Source organism: Trachymyrmex cornetzi, unplaced genomic scaffold, assembly GCF_001594075.2.
Source record: "Trachymyrmex cornetzi isolate Tcor2-1 unplaced genomic scaffold, Tcor1.1 scaffold23, whole genome shotgun sequence".
NCBI classification, from domain to species: domain Eukaryota; kingdom Metazoa; phylum Arthropoda; class Insecta; order Hymenoptera; family Formicidae; genus Trachymyrmex; species Trachymyrmex cornetzi.
Genome location: NW_017296956.1, coordinates 4,056,829 through 4,080,749, shown reverse-complemented (window position 1 = coordinate 4,080,749; position 23,921 = coordinate 4,056,829). Strand labels below are relative to the sequence as shown.

General features: G+C 35.5%; 4 protein-coding genes across 9 annotated transcripts; 2 read left to right on the top strand and 2 right to left on the bottom strand.

Annotated features, from left to right (window-relative positions):
- Positions 1-1,694: 1,694 nt before the first annotated feature.
- On the bottom strand, positions 1,695-6,507 carry LOC108760798 (uncharacterized). Its single transcript, XM_018506976.1, has 7 exons — positions 6,416-6,507; positions 4,136-6,343; positions 3,898-4,057; positions 3,666-3,826; positions 3,339-3,552; positions 2,350-3,222; positions 1,695-1,940 (listed from the first exon to the last, which is right to left on the bottom strand). The coding sequence occupies exons 1-7, from the start codon at positions 6,488-6,490 to the stop codon at positions 1,714-1,716; spliced, it is 3,918 nt and encodes a 1,305-aa protein (XP_018362478.1). The 5' UTR covers positions 6,491-6,507; the 3' UTR covers positions 1,695-1,713.
- A 475-nt stretch (positions 6,508-6,982) lies between these two features.
- On the top strand, positions 6,983-8,254 carry eIF3h (eukaryotic translation initiation factor 3 subunit h). Its single transcript, XM_018506758.1, has 2 exons — positions 6,983-7,336; positions 7,430-8,254. Exons 1-2 carry the CDS (start codon positions 7,074-7,076, stop codon positions 8,175-8,177), a joined length of 1,011 nt encoding a protein of 336 aa, XP_018362260.1. The 5' UTR covers positions 6,983-7,073; the 3' UTR covers positions 8,178-8,254.
- Positions 8,255-8,402: 148 nt separating this feature from the next.
- On the bottom strand, positions 8,403-9,799 carry LOC108760808 (NAD-dependent protein deacylase Sirt4). Its single transcript, XM_018507003.1, has 4 exons — positions 9,659-9,799; positions 9,291-9,555; positions 8,898-9,180; positions 8,403-8,801 (listed from the first exon to the last, which is right to left on the bottom strand). The coding sequence occupies exons 1-4, from the start codon at positions 9,720-9,722 to the stop codon at positions 8,460-8,462; spliced, it is 954 nt and encodes a 317-aa protein (XP_018362505.1). The 5' UTR covers positions 9,723-9,799; the 3' UTR covers positions 8,403-8,459.
- Positions 9,800-11,477: 1,678 nt separating this feature from the next.
- LOC108760806 (eukaryotic translation initiation factor 4E transporter) lies at positions 11,478-23,567 on the top strand. Of its 6 annotated transcripts, none has more exons than XR_001940100.1 (17): positions 11,478-11,975; positions 14,639-14,736; positions 15,129-15,202; positions 15,289-15,556; positions 15,668-16,561; positions 16,653-17,004; positions 17,088-17,221; positions 17,281-17,361; positions 17,438-17,608; positions 17,682-17,942; positions 18,033-18,216; positions 18,350-18,421; positions 18,683-18,988; positions 20,537-20,710; positions 20,865-21,248; positions 21,390-21,515; positions 21,717-21,793. XR_001940100.1 is itself a non-coding variant. In XM_018506999.1 (17 exons), exons 1-17 carry the CDS (start codon positions 11,810-11,812, stop codon positions 21,962-21,964), a joined length of 3,837 nt encoding a protein of 1,278 aa, XP_018362501.1. In that variant the 5' UTR covers positions 11,478-11,809; the 3' UTR covers positions 21,965-23,567. The 6 variants fall into 6 exon arrangements, 5 of the variants coding, with proteins under 5 accessions (XP_018362501.1, XP_018362499.1, XP_018362500.1 ...); XM_018506999.1 differs by lacking the exon at positions 21,390-21,515 and having other exon boundaries at positions 18,683-18,831; positions 18,862-18,988; positions 21,717-23,567; XM_018506997.1 differs by lacking the exon at positions 21,390-21,515 and having other exon boundaries at positions 21,717-23,567.
- Positions 23,568-23,921: the final 354 nt, after the last annotated feature.

Sequence of the window (23,921 nt, the reverse complement as noted above, 5' to 3'; positions counted from 1 at the left end):
ATCAGTTAAAATTAGAGCTCGGAAAAAGAATCGGGTAATGTAAAATTCGGGTATCCGCCTGCAAATCCGTTACCCGTGCATAGACTCTGGATCGGTTCCGCGGGTACCTGTTAATTCGGTACGATGCGAGTACCCGCAGAATCGTTTGCAATACGGGTACTCGCCGAATCGTGGGCGATGCGGGTACCCATTTCGATGCGGATATCCGCTATATGCTACAGATATCTGCGTGTAATTTTGTCAATTTTAAAGGCGTTTTAGAATTGTTTAACAACAGTTTGAATTAAGGATGTACAATCCCTGCAAGACAAATTTGGAAATGTGTTTAATATCCATAATGCGAAAACGGAACAGTTTAGCTCTGGAATATTTTAATTGCAAACAAGATTGTAAAATACACCTTTAAAATTGACAAAATTACACGCAGATATTTAACATGTAGCGGATACTCTCGCATCGAAACGGGTATCCGTGTCGCACACGATTCCTCAAGTACCCGTATCGCACACATGGTTCCACAGGTATACTCACATTTTTGTACGCGGTTTTGCGAATACTCGAATTAGCGAAACCGGTCTAGTAGCGGGATTTTCTAAACGTTTTATCGATGATTGTCGCTATCGCTAACGATTGCGACAATTGTCGATAAAACGTTTAGAAAATCCCGTAACAGATCTGTATGCACGAATAACAGAACGGGCGGGCGGGTACTCGGGTATTTCGAGCTCTAGTTAAAACAAGTATTGTAATTAAGTTTGTTTTTTGTTAGCGCAAAACCGCGGAATTGTATAACATGCATGTAAACATATATTTACATGTTTATTTTTTTGCTCCACAGTTTATTGTTATTATACGAGACACTTGTGTGATACTTATGTTAAGAATAATAAATACAAGAATGAAAACATAAAAGTGTCAACATATTGAATTTAGTTACAAAATATTTAGTTGGAACAAAATAATGGCTATTTATTAAGTATAATAAAAAATTTAAATCCTCAATTTAATCATTCGAATAATTTATAAACATGGAAAACCTCTAATAATCTTCCGTTAAGTATAAGAGACAGTAAGATATATCTTTAATTATAAAATTTGACTGTAATTAAAAATAATTATTTCATCATGCTATGGAATACACGCAATAGTGTCTTTATCGTTTTGACAAAACTTTGAAAGGAGTAAATGATTTTTCCTTTTTTTTTTTTATGTTCGGAGACTGGATTGTCGTTCTTGTACTGTTCCTCATTATCTATAAGTAATTTGGGACATTTATTTCGTGCATTTTTATGTTCATTCGTTAATAATGTCCTTACTTTTTCTATTCTTTCTTTTAATTTTTTGGTTTTAAAGAACTTTTTTTCGTTAGGGATTTCTGAAGTCTTCTGATTTTGTTGAATACACATTTAAAAGTTTTTTGAAATTATTACTGCAAATAAATCATTATTGTGTAACATGAATATTAAATTGTTTTATAAACGATAAGTAAATGTTTTATAAAATTATTATTGCAAATGAATGATTAAAGTGACATAAATGTTAAATAAACGCTAAACGGTAAATAAATATTTTTTAAAATTTCGTATCACGAATAAATAACAAATGTAAAATAAATATTTAATTAATGTTTAATAAATATTTTTTCTACAATAAAGTGCACAAAATGTATAATTTATAAGAAATTTGTACGTGACTTGGATTTTATATTCGTTTCTATTTCGTGGCAAGTGGTGGTGATATACTATTGTCGTCTTCATCATCACTCCAAATCAAATTAATTTTAGGTATCTTTAAAGCTGTTGCGTTCTTTTTACGTCGAACTGAAACAGGTTTCTTGGCACGATGCTTCGGAGCGCATGGCGTAACACAAACGCTTGGATCAATTGGGATTTTTGCATGATCACTTATATCAATTTCGTGTGGCGGCGGAACCGTAAACTCTGTAACAAAGATTTTATCATATAAATATCATACAAATAAAAAAATTTCACCCATAATTTATTCTAACAAAGAAAGCTATATGGACAATTCCTGAGAAAATCGGACAAGAATTTACCTCGTATTCTTTAAATTGCTTGGAACTATTGTTACATGATACATACATCATTTTAAATGTCTGAGCTTATATACTCTTCTAAGTAATTTTTTTATTAAATTAAATTCATTAAATTTTTTCATATGGAAGTTTTTACAAAACTGAGCACCCGCTCTACTTTGAAGTTATTAATAATGAAAAATTTCTTAGAGGGATATAAGTGTATATATCACGTAACAAAAGTTTCAAGCGGTTAAAAAAATACGAGGTAAATTCTTGTCCGATTTTCTCATGAATTGTTAAAAAGTACATACTTAAGTCTGAAGAGTCCAATACCGGCTGGAATTCATTATCAAGTACTAATTCCTTAGCTGTTATATAAATAGGATGTCCCTGCAATTTATATTTGTAGCATACATTGATAGCTAAATTGGCAATATCGAATACATCCTCTTGTCTCGATGACGTTATTTTTGCTTTCAGAAAATAACAGAAATCAATTAATAGCTGTATATAATCAGTTATATAACGAGTTTGCCAAGAGAATCGCTTTATATCAATTTCATCATAAGGCCAGTTTTTGGGTAGAACTGGTTTTTCTTCTTTGAATAGTCTTTGCCTTAATTGAAAAGCGCCATGGAAATGATCGAGTGCTGCCACGGTATGATTCTGCAAGGCATATAACTGCGCTCTGATATAAGTGGTAGCAAATACCAAGTACTGATACGAAACGTTGCTACACTTGTAGCAATCGCAATTCATATGTGATGTGAATTTTGGCGGATCAAATATTTTCTTGCCGAGCACTGGGGAAGCGCCATACTGAGGCGTATCTCTGACAGGATCTACAATCTTCGTGGGAGTCACTGGGAGTTGAACGAACGGTGTTTCAACGGGTTTAGACTCCATCGATAATTGAAACGTCTCGATGTTCAACATGTGTTCAAGTCCTTGTAACTTCACTTCGCAATCCTCCAGTTGTAAACGCGACAAATCGATGTAACATAACGATTTCAATAGTTCGGCAGTGCGTATCATCGCATTTAAGCTCTGTGCCGACTTTAAGAGTAATACTAGATCCGGACAAATACCACGAAAAGATAATAGACTGTTTATCCTTACGGACAAATTAACTGCCATAGTGAAAAGTGTATCGTAACTAAAAAGATACGTTGATCGATTTGTCCCTGAAAAAGATCGATTTATAAATAGTTGAGTAATTTTATATTTATACAATTTGACGATGCTTTATATTAGAATTATATAGAATAAAAATGTAAATGGTTTCATTAATTATAATTACATTTTTTCGACAACAGATCTTGATTTAAGGTTCTTACTGCCAATAAACTTTCCACAATATATGAACCATAATTCTCATGCTGCATATTATCTATATAAAAATGACTATTGCGTATGATGACATCTAAACTTAACAAATACACGGTTCTATTAGCAAGAAATGAAATTCCTGAAAGACTCCTAGCTTCAATAAGTAATTGCTTAGCATCATCATACTAAAAAAAAAAAAACAACAGAAAATTGTATATACATATTATATATTATTATATATATTTGTATTTTAAGCTATTTATTTGAAGAAAGATAAATGATGCTATATTCCTCTTACCTTTCCACATTCAAAATAAAGGTCTGCTAAACTTATCCAAAAGATAGCAATGGAGCCAATTACATTTTCGTCCTTAGAATTTCTATGATTTATGATATGTTCCTTAGCAGTAGTAATCCAATCGTAATTGACTTGTCTTAATGATATACAACGACTTGTGACTGTAATAGAATTCATATTAGTTCATTCATAAAACATTTTTTTCTTAATTATTATAAATAGCTCAACGTACTATAAATAGTTGTATAATCATTCATTTCTGATGCTAACTTATATGCCAAAGTCCATACTTCAGCTTCACAATGTTCATACCGATATAATCGAGCATATTCACCAGCTGTTATCAGCATGCGAAGTATAAGATTAGGTTCCCAATTCTTGACAATTTTTTTCTGTAAAAAATGACATACAATTATTGAACTGCAAAGCTTTTAATAATAGTTGAACGCAATAAATTTTTAATAACTTACAAAATGGTACTTAAATAGTTGCTTCCACTTTTGTATACATTTTTGTAGACACAACATAAGATTGGTATCTTTTTTAGCGTTTATCATAGTATAAGCAGGCACTACATTTGGAGAATTGGTTTCGGCTAGTTCTCGTAACTTGGGAGCACATAAAGCAAATTTTGTACTTTCCATTTCCATCTGAGTTTGCTTATTCATTATATACAACTCCTCCACAAACATAAAAAGGTTTAAGTTAGTTTCCAAGCACAGAACAGCCACAGAATTTGACTTATCTTGCTTTAAATCACATATAGCTTGCTCATGATATTTCAGAATAGAGCTGTCATGTGGTGTGAAACCTAAGAAATAATATCCTAATAATTGCACCGTGTGTGCATATTGATTACTTGGCTGTAGCTTTCTAAGTTTTTCTAAAACTGCTGCCACACCATTTGTAAATGTGATCTGTTCCTCTAGCAAATTTTTTACTTCACTTAAACACAATTCAGTACAGTCATACTTGGAAATATCGAGTGAAAATCCCAGTTCATCCTTTATCTCGTCTTTATCATTTGTCAAGCAGTCTAGCATAGTTAAGTTTGCAATTTCTTCAGAAGTATTTTTCTTAATATTTATCCATGTACGAAAAGCTTTTGTATTCAATTGATTATAAGTTAACAAAGCATTCAATGCACATACTGTCATGGCTTTCCTATACATATTATTATTGTAATATATGACACTTAATCTGTGTAATGCAAAAGAAAGAATATTTTCACAGTTTTGGGAATTTTTAGAATATATAGAATTTGATTCAATTAATTCAAGTTGAAAAATGGAAGTACATAAAAAGGAGAACAGATTTACGCTTTCTTCGTACACATGTTCAGACAGCACACCTATGTTATAAATTAAATTACGACAAGTATTCCATGATTGCGTCCAACGCTCACATTTGGTTTCTTTCATTTCACGAATAATTGATTCGACATTCTGTTTTAAAATTTTTCTGCTAAGAGCACACACATCAGCCGGCAAAGTTTTAACAGGAAATTTACATAATAAACTAATACATCTAAATTTCATTACTATAGCATTGTATAAATCCCTCTTAACTGTGCACAATTTGTCTTGGCACCATTTGCATTTGATTGACACTTGCTTGACATAAAATTCATCTACATGTATTTGTACAAATAAATTCATTAGTTCCAGCAAGATGCCAGTATCAAGCAAGTTCTTGAGTACGTGTTTATCAGTTTCCACACATTTTTCCCAGTACGTAAACATTGGTTCAACTATCTCTGCAATAGAGAGTGCATTCCATTTAATACTTTCATATCCATATTTTTGCATAATATTCAAGTTACAATAAATAATATTTTGTACATTTTTGGCATTATTCTGGACAAGATTTTTTATTGGCACTAGAAGATTCATACACAAGCTTCGAAATTGCTGAAAAGATTGGTAGCATTCCTCGTCTTCTGCCACAAGAGTCTCAAAATAATTAGATAATTCATCTAATGTTGCTACTGTAGATTTGATACGAGTTGTATTAACAGTCTTACATATTACATGACACATGATATGAATTATATAACGATATATTAAATATTTCTCATCCTTGTCTAAATACAACTGCAACCCTGACAAGTATTCCAATATATATTTACAAAAGTCATCAAAATATTTCGTGTCTTTATCAATTGTTGCTATTCTATCCAAGTATATACTTATCTCCATAATTAAATGTTTTGTATAATTTTTATATGCTATCTGCATCATTTCCATTTCATACTTCAGGACACTTTTCAGCTTATTATAATTCTCTGTGTTGAATGACTCATTTGTAAGAGTAATATATACATTGTTAACTAAAACACGCCATAAGGATAATACTTTTATCACAAGATTCATAGTGTTATCTTGGGGATTATACAAATTGCCTGGTTTTAAATAACAACAGATCTCTGCCGCGTCCTCGTATAAGTTAAAAGAAATTAAACACTGAACAATTTTAAATACAGCTTTGACAAAGTTGTTGTCATCAGGTACTTTGATCAGCAATGAACAAAGTAATTTAGCTAATACAGCAATACTCTTTCCAGTCTCGCAGTTCTGTTTATTACATTTGTTATATTTATCTGCCATGCAACATAAGCGTAGTAGTAATTTAAATAAACCGTCATTGAGTTTACCGTTGGATTGTACGCGGATAGTCATCTGAAAGATATTAACAGAAAAATTGTATTCACAAATGTAAGGCTAATATTTTAATTGAGAAACAGCACATACCTGAATATCTTCCGACACATCTTGCAATTTTCCCAACTGGATCAACTCCGTCCATTTCTCAATTTTTGCCTGCATCTCGTCTATCCTTCAGAAAGTAAAAGTCTTATGTAGTCTTATGTATCAGTCAGTCTTTCATGATGTAAGCGCAGCAATTTCCACACTTTTGACTTGTTATCGTGCAGGCTGGATTCTGGAAAGACCGTTTCGCCAGGCGTGATTTAAAAATTGTGACGTGTGCAAACGTAAACACAGCGTCCTTTTCGCGCGTCTTTCGGTACCGCGTAACTTTTTTAGGTATAATGACATCAGTAGTTATGAAACTGGCCAATCACTGTCATTCCATTCTCTAGAGGAATAGCTATGATTGGCCAATTTCACAACTACGGACTGTTGTCAATTTAAAGGCCGACGCTTATTGAACGCGAGACTGAAATCGCAAGTTTTGATTGGTTAACGATAGCATGAGCACACTCATTGCTGCCGACTCATCGACGAAAACGTCACATAAGAATAGGAAGAAGGAGGAACTAGAAAGTGGAAGAAGGGCGTGTAGTGACGTCACGATCGGAGTGCTATTTTTTTCAGCTAACCTCTATCAACGTCGGTTGGCCGAGTGGTTGAATGCAACTTTGTTGTAACTACGAGAAATTGATCAGAAATGGTTTCGAGAACAACGTCGAGAAGGATTCCCGAGGTGGAACCGCGTATTGACTACGTGCAATGCGACGGACTGGTGGTGATGAAGATGGTGAAGCACTGCCACGAGGAATCCTCTGGCAACATGGAGGTTGCCCAGGGCGCTCTTCTCGGCTTGGTCGTGCAGAATCGTTTGGAAATCACCAATTGTTTCCCGTTTCCCAAGAATGATGAGATCATGGATGAGGAGGAGTATCAGCTCGCCATGATGCGGAGATTGAGATGGTACGTGTAGTGTGGATGTTCAGAAATAGCCAAGCTGTGCCTTAGACATTATTGCTAAGATATTATTTTAATGATACGTTTAATGATATGTAGGGTGAACGTTGACCACTTCCATGTCGGTTGGTATCAGAGTGCAGATGTCGGCAACTTTTTGAATCTATCTCTGCTGGAGTCACAGTACCATTATCAAACTTCTATCGAGGAATCAGTTGTGCTTATTTATGACACAGCGAAATCTGCCAGGGGTTTTCTGACTCTTAAAGCGTATCGACTCACTCCACAAGCGATACAGATGTACAAGGAAAATGAGTTTACTCCTGAAGCTCTGCGCACTTTAAAAATTGGATACGAAAGTCTCTTTGTTGAAATCCCAGTAGTCATAAAGAACAGTAATCTGACAAATATTATGATGTCGGAATTGGATGAAATGATTCCTGAGGAACAGGGTACGAAGTATCTGGATCTTGGAACAGCCACAGTGTTAGAGAACCAGTTGAGATGCTTAATGGATCGAGTGGATGAATTGAACCAGGAAGCGATGAAGTTTAATAGATACCAACAATTGGTGGTTCGACAGCAGCAAGATAAGAATAGGCTCTTGGCTAAGAGGGCTCAAGAAAACGCTGCCAGGGCTGCAAAGGACGAACCACCGCTACCCGATGATGATATCAATAAGTTGATGAGACCCCTCCCAGTTCCACCAAGATTAAATCCAATGATTGTTGCTGGACAAATTAACACATATAGTGAACATATTTCGCAATTCTGTGCTCAAAGCTTAGCAAAATTGTATATCACTCAAAGTTTACAAAACGCAAAGGAGGCAAAGTCTTCCCATTGATAAGATCAATGTATTACAAATACTTATAAAATATTTAAAGAAATGACTACAGAATTAAATAAAAGGGACATACGATTTTCCAAGAAATTTTCATTTGTTTAATTATTTTTATATTCATTTAAATTGCATATTGTCTATTAAAACGTTATATATAATACATATATTAAAAAATTAATAATTATAAGAATAAAATATTATAATACACTGTACAATATTTTTGATAATATTTAATAATTATCTCTAAATTAATGTAATTAATAATTTAAAAGTTATTCACATTGGTTATCTTATACAATCCTTTGAAATATTCAGCTGCCAAATCTTCGGTAGAATATCTCCACATCTTCCTTCTACTTTTAAATTTATACACTTATCAGCTCTAGTCTCGCCAATATTTACTATTGCTATTGGTTTCTTGGCATCAATCGCTTGTAATACAATTCTGTATGCGGAGAATGTACTAAGAGTTGTTCCTAGAACTAGCAAAGCACTTAGATTTTCTACATTAGCTTTCACGTTTTGTACTTTCTCGTGTGGTACATTGTCCCCAAAGAATACAATATCTGGTTTCAAAATGCCACCACAGTTATCACAAGCAGGAACATTAAAGCCTTCCACTTGTGCCTGTGTCAAACATATTTTATTAAAAATAATACACATAGCATTTAAAATATCGCAAGTATAAATGTACATATATACAAATATGACTATTGTATATACCTGTGACAATTCTACGTCACCATCAGGTCTTATCATCTGAGTAGTTGCGATCATAGAAGGATTGAGTTTCTGAAATACTCTTTGAAGTTTGTGTCTGTTTATTTTATGATCGCAATTCAGACACATTACTCTGAACGCTGTTCCGTGCAGCTCAATCACCTTCTTACTTCCTGCCTTCAAATGTAAATTATCTACATTCTGTGTAACGATACATCCCACCTTTCCAACATATTCTAAATGTTTCAGTATCTCGTGCGTAATGTTTGGTTTAAGAGAGGAAAACCTATAAACATATGCTGATAAGAGATGTTGACACATCTCTATTAATTTTTTAAAATAATATACGGAATCTGTGTGTTTGTGTATGTGTGTTTGAATTACAAAAAGACAAACCTTGGCCATCCGATATAATTTCTGGCCCAGTATCGTCTTCTGATTGCTTCACTGTCACAAAATTCTTTATAAAGAACTGGTTTGCGATTGCTTCGGGCATAAAGACCGACCTTGGCTGATCTGTAATCGGGGATACCACTTTCCGTGGATATTCCTGCTCCGGTTAACACACATAGATGGTGATGTCTATCGACAAATTCTTTTAATCTCATCACATCCTCCGTTGACGCTGGATAACATTTAGGAACGAACGTGAGGTTCGAGACTGCAATGTGATAAACATCTTAACACAATCATTATAATTTAAAACGTTTGAAACAAACTTTTATCCCTTTAAACAGACATAACCAAACTCAGCATATACTTACAATAAAATTGTGATGAAATATTTGTAAAAAGCTTCGCATTATGACAAGTATGTCTCGCAATCATAACGAAAAATCTGTAATTTATCGTTTTGTCATAAATATCAAAAATGCAAATTAACACGTGCGTTGTATGGCTTTTAAATTCTATGCTCTCTGTTATGAGAAATCATTGAATCGTCATTGGTTCAGAAAATATAGCGATTCTCAATTGGCTAGTAATCAATCGCATGGGGACGCGCACCAATCACAGGCGACTATTTCTTGGTTGCGTATTTGCAAATTTTCTCTATGTTTTCTCTCTCAATAAAAACACATTTTCGTATTTTGATATGAATTTTATAGCGAATTCATTCGAAAATTACGTTGGATTTTATTTCGCTGAAAGCGAAGTATGAAAAGCATTAAACAACTGTCTTCCCGTTTTTAGATCCATAATTGGTTGAGTAAAATATTTATTTTATAATAAGTTGAAATTTTTTTCACTGAAATAAAAGGTTTGTTCGCGTCGCATAAATCCTACAACCTAAAGTTCCGTTTTACACATAATGCGCATAAATCATTTTATCTCTTTTTAATATTTGATGAGCAACAAGGATGAAATGACGCATCAAATGTAAAATGGAACTTTTATTACAGTTCATAGTCGTTCTGAATGCACCCAGCGAATTCAACAGTTGAGCGAGCGCTCGCAAATTATTGGTGTATTCTTTCAGATCATCCAATCAGCATTTTAGATCCAGAAGAATACGTCAACAGCAGCGAGCGCTCACTCAACTGTTGAGTTCGCTGACGAGGGACGGCTGAACTTAGCCATTGGCTGCGTTCAGCAGAGAAAGCAGTCTTCAATATGATTGGTCTTGCTCGTGATTCCTCATTGGATCTAAATGTATAAACCAATCATATTGAAGAATTTTACAACAGTTGCAAAGTTGCTTTTCCTGCTGAAAGTAGCCATTGTGAACAGGCTTTAATCGTCGAGGGATTCTAGTGGCCGGTTCGGCCCGTCGAACATCGAACCCAGTCAAACCTTCATCGATGACAGCGCCTTCTCCTCGTATCATCCGTCCCTTTCCACCGTGTTTTTGGAACTTGTGCTGCAAATTCCATCTCCCTGTTTCCGATCCCCCTCGGCGAGAAACGTTCGACTAGACATTGCGTGGGATCGCGGAGGCAGGAAGGCAGGCGAGACGAGACGAGGCAAGGAAGAGTGAAGAGCCAGGCGATCGGTCGGGCTCGGAAGAAACGGCGGCGGCAGAAGTGGGGATCGCGCAGCCATTTTCTATTTTTGCATAGCACCGCGAGTGAGAAACCAGTGCGTGTGCGCGCATGTGTGTACACGAGCCGTTTATTTTGTTGTGTGTGATATACGGAGATCGATGGACTGACGGTGATCGGCGGCGAGCTGCGAGCTGCTGCACTTATACGGGCCGTGTTGTGACATGAGATGACCGTTGGCCGACACGCCACGAAAAGATCCTGCGATCGTGCCATTCGCAGAATCGTCAGGGCCCATTCGTTTGCGCAGCTTCGCGTGTAACTCTCACTCGTGCTCTCTCTCTCTCTCTCCCTCTCGTATAATCTCCTTTATCCCAGTAAACACACTCTTTGCTCTCTCTTCTCTCTCTCTCCTCTCCCCGTTCCCCTTCTCTCTCTCTCTCTCTCTCTCTCTCTTTTCTCCTGTCCACTAATCGTTCATTTCGCTGTCGAAACGGTCGCAAGAAGAAGGACACATCGTCCCGTCGGAGCTTCGTTGATCGCTGGCCGAGTCACGACACGTAGAAAGGGAAATGTAAGTGTAAAAAGGTGCGCGCGCGCGCCCCCGTGGATACGTATGCGTGCGTGTGAGTATGCGCGTGTAGCGTGCGACTGCGAGCTTAGCTAGAGCGATCGCGCGCGTCCCGTGCGCGCGCGCGCGCGTGTGCGTGTGCATCGCACGCGCGCACATTTTTGCGTGTGTCTGTGTGCGGGTGTGTTACGTGCCACCGCTCTGTATGGTGTATGGTGTACGAGAGGCATAGATAGAGATCGCATCTCGGAAAAGATAGCGAATCACAGGGGACGGGAACGCCGGTATCCGCGCAGGACACCCCATCCTACCCCTCCGGCGATCGACGAAAGGCCGACGCGATCAACGACGCGATCAACGACGCGATGTCCGTCGAGTCTGTGACAAGTGACAAGCAGCAGCCACCGCCACCGCCGACGGCGACGACTACCACGACGACGACAACAACAACGGCGACAACGGCGTCGACTACGACTACGACGACGACGACGGTCACGGCGGCTGCGACGGCGGCCACGAAGAAGGAACAAGGTACGAGTCGATTGATCGACAATTTTATTTTCTTTTTCCATTCCTCGTTTTGGAGCCTCGTCGGTGCTGGAAATCCAAGGGTATATGGCAGATAACCTCAGGAGTTCGCTCATTTATGATAATTTTATTCTCCTTCTTTTGTCTTGTCCGGTTTTACCAATGTACTGCTACATTCTAAAACGTCCTCTACGAGGAAATATATAATACACGTAACGTGTACTTGTTCTTTTTAGTTGAATTTTTTGCACAGTTCACCTTTCCCTTTTTTCTTTTCTTGTTGGAGAGAAAAAAGAAAAGATGTACTGTGCGCAAGAAATTCAGCTAAAAAGAGCAGACCTTGTATCCAATAAAATTTTTGCTTGAAGAGAATGTTTTGGAATGTAGCTGGATTAACTGTAATCTTGGTTTAACTTTTTATATTGTTCGAAAAATTAGAAAAGGATAAAGAGTAAATTAAACCAAAATTAAAGTTAATCTATATTGATAGAAATGAACGTGTCTCTCTATCTCTTTCTTTCGACAATCAATCAATTAGTCTGTTTTCTATTCCTGTACTAGGCTCTCCCGTTTTCGACAAATATCAAACATATATCTATCTCACTTTAAGTTCCAAAAGTGTACACTATTTTAGCCACAGAAAACGAATCTAATCTCTTTTATTAAACGTTACATTTTTCATTTTGAAAACGGAGAAAAAGAAGACAATTTAAATGCGAAAACGCAATAAAACTGTGGATTTACTGTCGATTCTTGCAAAGTAGAAATCAACGTGATTTTGAAGGAACACATATTTTGATGCTTCTATGTTTGCTTGCTGAAATATCACAGAAGATTAAAGTACTTACTTTAATGTACAAAGCGATCTATTTTCAATCTGCTTAATTCCTTTTAGGAAACAGTCAATACAAATATCGTTCTATTTTTGTTATTCATTGTACAACAAAGAAAGATAGAACAACGTTTATGTCGATTGTGTTTCTCCTAAAAGGAAAGTAGCCCATGTAAATACAGAATAATCTATGGATTACTGTATGCAAGTTAAAACTGAACTAACAAGTCTCAACTTGTTTTATCACTTTTTACTAATCCCTTTATTTACTTTCTTTATCGTTTGTCTTTTAATTTATTTTTCAGATATATAAATGGGAATTGTCTTCCTTTGCCTTCGTTATTAACATGTTTATCGTTTAGGACCTGTGGCATCAATATTGGTTTTTTCATCATTTCTGTTCTTTTTCTTAAAAGAAGATTTTTAAGAGAGGACTAAGGTCTTTCGAGTCTATTCATCCATACACAGTAAACGTCTTTCAAAACCGAATTGACAAAATTTCACATTTTCTTCAAAGTAATACACATAAAAGAAGATATACATAAATTTCTAGATTGAACAAAGAATATTTTCTTACATGTATCTAATTTTTTTAAATGTTCTAATATCTAATAGGATGCATTATTCTGAGATCTGATTACATTGTGTGTATTTGTGCGAATTTGTGTGTGTTTTTTGTTATAAGATAATTATAATTTCTGGAAATTTCCCTAGACAAGAATCAGTTACATTTAAATGATTTTGTCCGTGGCCAATCAAATGGTTACTTATCTGGGATCTTCTTAGGAAGGCTTTGATTGGTTTGTAAGAGAGTTATCTTGTCTGAAGACGGTTTGAATCAGTCAGTCTGCACTGTACTCTGCTTACACGACGGTTTACATATATTGCTTCTGTATCAAGTTGTGCGAGTGTTATACAGGCAGTGGACACTTAGAAAACTGATAACATCTAACGTCAAATATATAATTATTTCGATAACAGAAATATGCGATTCTAAAGCTTGGTATATTCAAAAAGTATTTAACATTTTTCCTCTTTATGAAGAAATACGAGAAAGACAGGAATTTTTATTTTTCTAAACTGTTTTGCTTCAAAGTACAAGACGAGTGTACTTACAATTGTTTTGTCGATTTCAAGGCCAAGAAAAAAAGTGAAAGAAAAAAAGATAGATTCTGATATATTAGATCTCGCTGGAGTTTTTTTTTTTTTATTGATTCTTAAAGAATAGAAATTTTAGAGACAAATCATTTGTGTATGGAATAATATCATTTTCTGACTTACGGAGCAACGTATTTCGTGACGGAACTTTATCCTGGGAATTTATTGACCCTCGTTTGCCCTTCACCTGTTTGTTTACATTGCCGAGAACGGTTGTTGCGCGAGGAAACATCACGAACGGTTAGATAGGGCAGAACGGCCGAACATATAAAGACTTTCTCGCAGTCGGTTTATTCGAGGCAAAATAAACGATATTACAATGAGATTCGTCGCCGTCGAACGATTTATCGGCTCGAATTGGTATCGCCGACCGCGGAAACGACCGCTAGTCGGCCCGACTGGATCTCCTTTTTTAGACATCTTGGTTATGCAAACTAGATCCTGCCGTTGGTTTCGAAAAAACAAATCCGTCAATCCTCTAAAGCGAGTGACCTTCCGTAAGTACGATCGCGTTACGCCAGTCTTTCTGATCGCATTTATAAGAATGCGCAGTTGGAATTCTTGGTAGATTGTCACTGTTACATTTTGATGAGATTTGATCACTCAACGAAGTTATCTGAGCCATATTTTTCTCATATTACAATTACTTTATATTATTTTTTTTATTATTTCATAGGAGATGAAGCCATTATATCGATGTCGGTGGCCGGTGAAGTGACTGACGCTTCAATCGTGGAAGTAGGCCGTTCTAGACCACAATTTCAATATTCTCGGGTAAATATTACTTTGAAATTATTGGAATTTCTCAAAATAATATGCCGAGTTTTGGTCCTTGCGATATACAAGGTGAATGTTAATGAATTAGTTTTTTTTTTTTTATCAAGGAAGATGAATTGTCGACTGCAACTGTAAAGAATTTATCTGCGACACAACGATGCTTGTTTTCCTGCTGGATTACTTGCGTTTTAGTAAATTACTGGAAATGCACACAGAACGCAGAATTTCTAGTAATTTACCAAAACGTAAGCAATTCAGCAAGAAAGCAAGCATCGTGTGCTGTTGGTTTAAGAGATCATACTATTCTTCTATTAATATTCACCCTGTATGTGTGTATGTGTATATATATATATACATATATATTTTATATTTGTTTTTTTTTTTTTCAGGAGGATCTAATGCTGATAAAAAATTTGCGATTATCTAGACGTAGGCCTACATTTCTAGATATCGCTTATAACAAGTAAGTTATGAAGATTTGGGATCTCTCGAATTATCGAGATATCAATATTTGTCTCGTTAATCGCCAATACTTTGTTCCTTTTGCAGCTCAAGAGGTGTTTGGGATCCTGAACGTTGGCATTCGGATAGAAAGCGTAGCGATACACCCCCGAAAGAAGAAAGGACTGGACGTGGTGATCAAATCACTGAGAATCATAGTAAGCGACGTAATAATGGCGATCCACGAGACCGAATACGTAAAGAGCAAGACGGCATTGTTTTGAGCCCCCAACGGAGAAGTTTTAATTCGGGATGTTTTGTTAACGTGAATCAGCCACCAAACCGACGTCCGGAAAGCCCGATTGGCAAAGCAGAAGTACGCAGTCATTTCGCAATTTCCTTTTTTTCCGAGACATGCGTTTCTATCTACCTTCAGTTACATCGCTTTGTATTCTGCTTATGAACATAATTATGAAATATCTTACAGGTCAGCCATCGTGAACCTGTTCGTCGAATCGGTAGCGGCAGAATTTTGACACGGGATATATGGGACTTTAGAGCGGAAAACGAAAAGATCGATTCTGAACGTGCGGATTATGGTTTTAGATCAGGCACGGCTGCTGGTGGCTCTCTGCGTGATCGTGATAACAGAGATAATCGTGACGGGAAGGAACGAGACAGAGATCGTGACATGCGAGAAAGGGAACGTGATCGCGACAATCTGCGTGAGCGAGATGAGAGGTTTGAGCGGAGATCATTCGGCCGAGATTATGGAGATCGTAGTGAGAGAGAGCGCGATCGTGGCGATAGAGGAGTAGACCGAAATGAACGGAATAATCATCAAATGGAACGTGATAAGGATCGCGGACGCGAAAAGAGATACAGCAATGATCGTCGACGGACTTATAGTGACAATCGCGATTTGGATGAACCAGAATGGTTCAGCTCGGGACCTACATCGCAACATGATACAATTGAGCTCAGAGGCTTTGAAGATATTCCGGAGGAAAAGGTGGTGAGCAGTAGTAATACCAAGAGTAAGAAACAAACTGCCGCGCAAAAGAAACGGGGCAAGAGAAATGCCACAGAGAAGGAAGACAAATCGAATGAGAACTCAGTGGGCCCTAAAGGACGCAGCACTCCAACCGTCATGGATCAGCCTATAAACGCTGTACCAGCGCCACATTCTCCAATTTCTAAACAAACTGAACAATCTATTACTCAGAACAAAGAGAATGACATCAGTGAGAGTACCGAGCCGACTTCTGAATCGGGTGAAAACTCTGCCGCAAATCAGAATCAAGAGGACTCCCATCCAGATTTTAATCTGGATGAGTTCCTGAAATCTGATACGTTCCCTGGTGTCTCTGGATTATTGACGGTGAGTCATATAATATTTGTATTTCAAACATTTGAAATCATATTTCACTTCTTTATGTTAAACATTATTTCTTTCTTTTTTTTTTTTTTAGAATGGAGTTGGGTCGAATAGTGGTACTGGTTCGCGATTCAGCCAATGGTTTAAAAGAGAAAGTCCAGTTCAGCAGGCGGATAGTCGTAGAGCTTCCATACAAGATGAATTGCTGAACAATTTATTGAACGACATCACCGAGCCAAATATCCAAATACCATTGGTGACGGAATCGAACACCTACTTCGCACCAATTTCTCCGGCCAACACGACCAATAATGCTAACACGACCACAAATGGCGTCAAGTTACTCGAAATGTTACATCGCGGTAATAAGCCGAATCAAAATGGACAGGGTGACGCAAGTAACACGGCTATACCTATGATGAAAAATTGTTCTATTAAAGATTTGGGTAAGATAGATGTCATTTGGATAAATATTGTCGTCGAGTAAACAGGTTATAGTGATACATGATAGGTATAAATTGTTTTCTAGAAGTTGGTGGTAAAGTTGTGCATAGTTTGGAAGAATTGGAAGCACGTATGCGGGGTGGTGCTCCTCCACCTGCGACTTCGACTGATACACCCCGTGTAAATAAGACTGAAGATCTCTCTGCTTTTAAGAAACTGGTAAGTCTATATGTGATAATTTAACTTATTCAAAATATATTAAAATAATTTTCTTTTAGCTTGCTCAAGTGACTGGAGGACAAGCTGTGCCTGCAGCTAACGGACCTATCACTCAAAAACAACCTGTAACGTTAATGCAAGTAAGTTACATTTAATTTTTTTTTATATGTTAATTAACGCATATAATTTGCATTTCTTTCATTCTTTGTCTTTCAGTTACTTAATTCGCAACTGAAAACCCAACAGTCATCGATGCCACATCAGCAGCCGCCCGCTGAACCAATTCATACTACAACATTTAATCACGTTGGTCCCCTTGGTCCTACTCAACATCCCCATCAGGTTCAGATGCAACATGAGAATTTAATGAAAGTCTTGCAAATACAGGTATGACATACATCATTCTTTGTTTAGTGATTAATGCAATGAATTTTGACAAATGAATATGTAATATTAACAGCAACAGCAGCAACAACAGCAACAGCAACAACAACAACAACAACAACAACAAAAGCAACAACAACGACATTCCGATATGTTATCGATGATGATGGGTAATCAACGGATGTTAGGTGTCAGTCCAGTGCCAGCAGAGATGCAAATGATGATAAATAATGTCCCATCGAGCCAAGAGCTTTTGCAACGACCGGAAGCTCAAGCAATCATTCAAGGTTTACAGCAAGGGGAGATCACTAGGCAACATCTAATACAACAGTTGCAGGTCAGTTATTTATGATAATCTGTATAATTAACATTTATTTATCATGGGTATAGTAAAATCTTTAATTATATGAATTTTTATCTTTGATAGAATCCTGCAATGCAACATCGCCATCGAGAAGTGCTGGTGAACATTTTAAAAATGTATGGTGGCACCACACCTCGTACGATAAGTCCACATCCTCATCCTGCTGCTCCTATCCCTCAAGAGCACATTCTACAACAGATGCTGTATCAGCAACAACAGCAGAGAATTCCATCTCCTATGAATAACGGTAAGATATTTTACACGTTAATATCCTTTCTAAATCCTTTCTAAATCTTTTTTATCACCTAATGGCTAATTAAAAACTTAGAAGCTCTAATTTTTATTAAATTGAATGATTTTGTATTATATATGGAATGCAGCTTATTGTCCACCTCCGATAATATCACCAAATTTAACAACTAATCCTAGTACTTTAACAGTACAACATCCAGGTAATATAATAAATACATTAAACTTTGTATTTTGTAATCTTTTATATTATTTTATATTATCATCTTTTATCTTTTAAATACATAAATATTTCTGATTAAAGTTACATGACAAAAAGGCTACATAATGTAATATAATTGGATAATTAATTTTAATCAAAATTATATATAATTAATTTTAATCAAAATTATATATTGGGCGATATTATTGAAGTTGAAAAAAAAATTTAAGAAAATTAATATTGTAAATCATTATTGTAACAGTGATACCGCATAGAGTACCATCTCCAAGGGAGATTGTTATGCATACTCAGTCTATAATGCAAAGTGCTTTAATCAAGAAGAAGTTGGAGGAGCAGCGTGAAAATTTCCGTAAGCGACAGGATCAACAACAACAACAGCAGCAGCAGCAGCAGCAACAGCAACAGCAACAGCAGCAGCAACAACAGCAAATTCAGCAGCAGCGCACGTCGAGCCCCGTTAATTCACCAGCCAAGCAAACAGCAAGTCCGCTTGCTTTCACTCCAACCTCCGTTTTACGCAAAATGACTGCTGATAAGGAACCTGACGGTGTGAATCAATTCTGCCAAGTAGAAACGACCTCTTCTATCACTCCTGCAATTATTAATGGAAATATTAATTCTCGCATGTCTCAAAATAATCGTCCCGTACACACCGCGGCTTCTTCCATTAATCTCTCTAAGCTTTCTGATTCTGTCAATCAGGTGCAAAATGAGACTCTTAAAATGATTTTCCTACATTCTGCTATAGCTAATCGTACTAGTAACAATACTACTTTCGATATGGGAGAGTCGGCATTAAAGACCAAATATTTGTGCGCATTACAGCAGAAAAAAGATGAAGATAATTCGAAAATTAACACAACGAAGGAAAATGTTTTCCTTGATGTTAATGAAAATGCAAACGACGATGCAAAAACAACAAAATCTGATGCAGTAGATGATGATAACGATACCAATAATAATGATTGTGTCTCGCTTGATGAGGCACTAAAAAAATCATCTGAATTAGAAACGTTGGTAGACGAAAATAAAGTGACCGCATCTACATCATCAGACGAGATAAAGGACGTTGATTTGCAAAATGTTACTTTACTCACAACCGGTGAAAATGTTTAATTGTGCTGTTACGTCAATGAGGAGTTTGATAAAGTGCACATTAATATTTCATAAAATAGCGAATTCTTAATTGTTTGAAGCTATATTTTTCTTTTTATTATTTTTGCGTTATAATGAAAAGCAGCTGTTTTGTTTCTTCGTTTAATGTCCGCGGCGTGGTTTAAAAGGTTTAATGTGACATATTTTGAAATATGATTTTTATTTTATATGTGATTAAAAAAGCACTTTATAAAATAAACTCTTCATTTCTTAACATAGATTTATTACATTTTTGAATAGAATGTTGAAATAGTTTTTTTATAATAAAAAGCTTTACTGATCCTGTCTCATCTGCTTTAATTTTTCTCTTTTTTTTACACACGCTCACACTTTCTCCTGTTGTTGCATCTTTTTATCAATATATGCATTGAACTTACTATTTTCATTTTCCTAATTTTGCCATATTTATGCTTAATCCTTATGTTTGCCAAAATTGCATGCGCTATTACAGAAAATGAATATAATATAAATAAATATTTAACAACAGCTGCATTTATTATTATTCTTATGAAGTCATTATAACTACGATTAATAATATTATATTCAGAATGTAATTTTCACAATATAATATTTTATTCACACAATTTTATGTAATTATATATAAAATGACGATCATGAGATGATTGACAAAAAGTAGGAAAATGGTAGAATAGAAAACTTCAATGAATAATTTGATAAATATTTAATTGCTTTACAAGATGTGTATGTATATGTATATACATAAATTTTATTAAAAAATAACATAAATTTAAGCATTTTTAATTTTGAAAAAAATATTTGTTTATACTGCTTGACGCTAAATTTTTTTTTTTTTTAAGAAAAGGAAAGCACTGACATTAACATTAAGAAAGCATTAACGTTTTTATTTATATCAAATGTTCAACCATAAAGTCAAATAATTATTTATTATTATAAAATTATTGTGTGTATCTGAATGTAGGAAGCAGCAATGAGCCACCCAAATTGTCTACACAAACTCAGGCTTCTCAGATGCAACAAATGCAGTCGGCTGCGGCTCAATTACTTGCACAGGGAGCTCTGTCTCGACATACTGCATTGCGATCGCAACCCGTTCAATCGACATGGTCGAATCCATCTCTCAAACAGCATCCAGGTTAATATCATTAAATATTTTATAAAATTGTAGAGAAATTTTTTTATTATAAAAATCTTATTTTCGTGAATATCGTTCAGGTAAAAGGTTTGTTTTAAGATAAGCAATATGATGTAGCTGTCAACTACTTTTAATGTCCTAATTCTAATTTCAGGTCGACCTATAGTAAAAGGTAATAACAGCAACACTAGCAGCAACCAGTTCCAATATAATACAGGAAGTGCGGAATTCCAACAACAACATAGAACAGTGCCGAATGTTTACGGCAACCCAGCACGATCCAAACACACGATGGCAACTTCGTTACCGCATCATAATGTTCCACAATATAATATAGCGCAAAATTCGATTATGAATCAGAGATCAACTCCTATGAATACCCAGATGAAGACACAGCAAGTCCCAACGCATCTCGCTAACATGCAACAACCACCACCACCTCACGGAACTGTTAACATGCAACAACAACCACCACAAAGGGGTGTAAATACGTCTATGCAACTTGTCATGAGCCAAAACTACAATTCTAATCGTACAGGTAATGATTCGAAGAAGTACTATATAACTACGAGTGTTTTGAAATAATTTCTGACAAATCAAACGATCCTCGACTTCTCTCTACCTATCAACATCAATATTTATAAAATTCTCTCCTTATCCTATTTACATTAATTTTCAGGTGTTTCTTCCCTCCCAAATCAAATTGTATGCAACGGTGTTCAGAAATCGGAAAAATAAATTATTCTTAGATCTCCTTCACTTAATTCTATCATGACGTCATTTGTTCTCCTTTGGATTAAACTAAGTAAACAATTATTAACTACATTGAAATGCTTTACGCTAGAAAATTTTATAACGCTATCGTTATATTATATAAATAAAATCGGCAAATTATTCTCGTTTTTAGTATCTTGTGTGATTAATCCGCATATATTTACATAACGATAATATTTGTCCTTGTTTTTTTAAACGATATTTTATTACAACACTGAATTATAATGTGCAGATGGACAAACGATGCGATCGCAGCAGTTGAATATGGCAGTCGGCCGTCAACCTTCACCAGGCCTCGGATTTGTGGGTAGTAACGGAGGTGATCTTTCACCAACATCTAACCAACTTGCGCGATGGTTCAGCCCAGAGCTTCTCGCTCAAGCTCGAGCTGGCAAGCTTCCAGAGCTTGCACAAACGAATGTCTTGTCATTGGAAGAGCTTGAGAGACTTCAACACGCATCAACCATAGTGCATAACTAAAGTGACATCGGACTCAAATTACGTTTCAGCTTTACAAGCACGAAATTACACTGGTAACGCTACTATTGGTCGGAGAATCGGTATTCTACATTCTCCTTTACGTCCGAAGCACCTGTGTGACATCTCCTACACCGATGCTGGATACACGTCGTTAAATTGGTGCTCGCCTATGTAGATCTTTTTATCAAGTCTTTGTATCGACAAGAGATTTATCGAAATAACGCCATGTGTTTTGATTAAGAATAGAGTCGATTAATCAGTTGGTATTTCTCTTTCAAAAGATCTTTTTTTTTTTTTTTAATCGAAAAAGATTCTTGATATCGTTTGTGAAGCCATTTTTCCAAGTTTCGCGGAATGTTATTTAGAAACTACAAATATACAGATTAGTATATGATATAGAACGAAACGTTAGAACGAAGAAATGGACACAGCTTTTTACAAAAACGACGTATTGTTTATAAGACTGAAAAAAATGTGAAAATTCTTATTGTTGATTATATGACAAGCTGTTAGAGCTTCATGTGCGTACTTTCTAAATGACATCACACGATAAGATCTATTTGCCTAAGATAGAACTGCAAGTTTCTTACGTACTCTATACATGTCTTATCATCTAGCAAGAATGTGAAAATTATCTGGCGACTTGAGCAATTAATTTCAATATGTTTTTATTTAGAACGTACCTGTTCTAATCTCTCATTTCCTCATTAGTTAATAGATATTACGAGAATATACTGTGATTATATTTTGCTAATTCATAAATACTGACTGTTGCACGGTTACGTTCCTTAAATTCGGAACAAAGCAAAGTGATGTTTTTATTACTATCAGCACAGGTATAAAAATATAGTCTATATACTACATATGTGTCGAACGTAAAAACGCATCGTTATTGCCAACAGGAATAAGAACTAGATAATCGATACGTTTAATGTAGTATTATTTATAGAATACATCACGCTTGCTTATTTACAATGGGACTTGCAAAAACCCTTAGGCAAATAATACGCAAACTCCTCGAACTTGTGAATTGCAAGCTCTAGCACCTGATTACAATTACTTACACAGAGTGGTGGTGTCGTATTTAATATTCTATTCGTATTTCTGCAAACAATGCGATCTTATTAACACGAAAAGCGTACGAAATAAAATGAGTATGTGGCATCACAAGTCAAACATATTATAAAAATAAATATATAATATATATTTCTCGTGTGTAGAAGAGCGCGTGAGAGTGCGAAGTTATTGTCACGATCGAAAGTGATATATAGAACGAACTGTTTCTTAATAAAAAAAAGCTCGGAAGATACATAGAAGAATCGTTCGTTGAATTAATTAAAGAAAATGAGAAACATTCCATCAGTTAATAAAGGATCAAATTGAACGAAATAACTTTGAGAATTTCGATCGACATTAATAATATCGTTGCTTTCGATTTAATTATTCATCTCAAGATTATATAATTTCTATGTAATTACACAAAAAGGATATATATGTATATCGGACCAGCTTTAAAACGATGACTTCTGTAAAAAGTTTATCTCATCTTACATTTCGAAAAGAGATAATATTGTTTACTATTTAACTATACATTAGAGTCTCATGCGCGAATAATTGCATTTTTCCTTTTTTTTTTATAGTTCGTTGAGTACGCAATGAACTATATAAACTGTTTTCATACCTTAAAAAATTACAGCTTAAGAAACAAAATTTGTATAAAAAAAAATATTCGCATAAAAAAACGAACAAAATATTAGAATTTTATATAAAAAAATATTTATTTTTATCTTTTATTGCTTGACATTACATAAACGAGTTACCTAGTCTAATTTTTAAACATTGATTACATTCATAATTTACTTTATTGCATATGATTGCGTATGTAATTGTATGGGGAGTTGTATAAGGAACACGAAGTAAATTTACATGTTTCAAATCTCAGGAGGAAAATACATAA

Excerpts from the sequence above, each read along its gene's own strand:
- LOC108760806 (XM_018506997.1), top strand. The coding sequence starts at position 11,810 with ATGTCCGTCGAGTCTGTGACAAGTGACAAGCAGCAGCCACCGCCACCG. Across the intron at positions 11,976-14,638 it reads GGCCACGAAGAAGGAACAAG|GAGATGAAGCCATTATATCG; the intron begins GTACGAGTCGAT and ends ATTATTTCATAG. Across the intron at positions 14,737-15,128 it reads CACAATTTCAATATTCTCGG|GAGGATCTAATGCTGATAAA; the intron begins GTAAATATTACT and ends TTTTTTTTTCAG.
- eIF3h (XM_018506758.1), top strand. The coding sequence starts at position 7,074 with ATGGTTTCGAGAACAACGTCGAGAAGGATTCCCGAGGTGGAACCGCGT. Across the intron at positions 7,337-7,429 it reads ATGATGCGGAGATTGAGATG|GGTGAACGTTGACCACTTCC; the intron begins GTACGTGTAGTG and ends AATGATATGTAG.
- LOC108760808 (XM_018507003.1), bottom strand. The coding sequence starts at position 9,722 with ATGATTGCGAGACATACTTGTCATAATGCGAAGCTTTTTACAAATATT. Across the intron at positions 9,556-9,658 it reads TATTTCATCACAATTTTATT|TCTCGAACCTCACGTTCGTT; the intron begins GTAAGTATATGC and ends ATCACATTGCAG. Across the intron at positions 8,802-8,897 it reads GTGACGTAGAATTGTCACAG|GCACAAGTGGAAGGCTTTAA; the intron begins GTATATACAATA and ends TGTTTGACACAG.
- LOC108760798 (XM_018506976.1), bottom strand. The coding sequence starts at position 6,490 with ATGCAGGCAAAAATTGAGAAATGGACGGAGTTGATCCAGTTGGGAAAA. Across the intron at positions 3,553-3,665 it reads TTTATTTTGAATGTGGAAAG|TATGATGATGCTAAGCAATT; the intron begins GTAAGAGGAATA and ends TTTTTTTTTTAG. Across the intron at positions 1,941-2,349 it reads ATTGGACTCTTCAGACTTAA|AGTTTACGGTTCCGCCGCCA; the intron begins GTATGTACTTTT and ends TCTTTGTTACAG.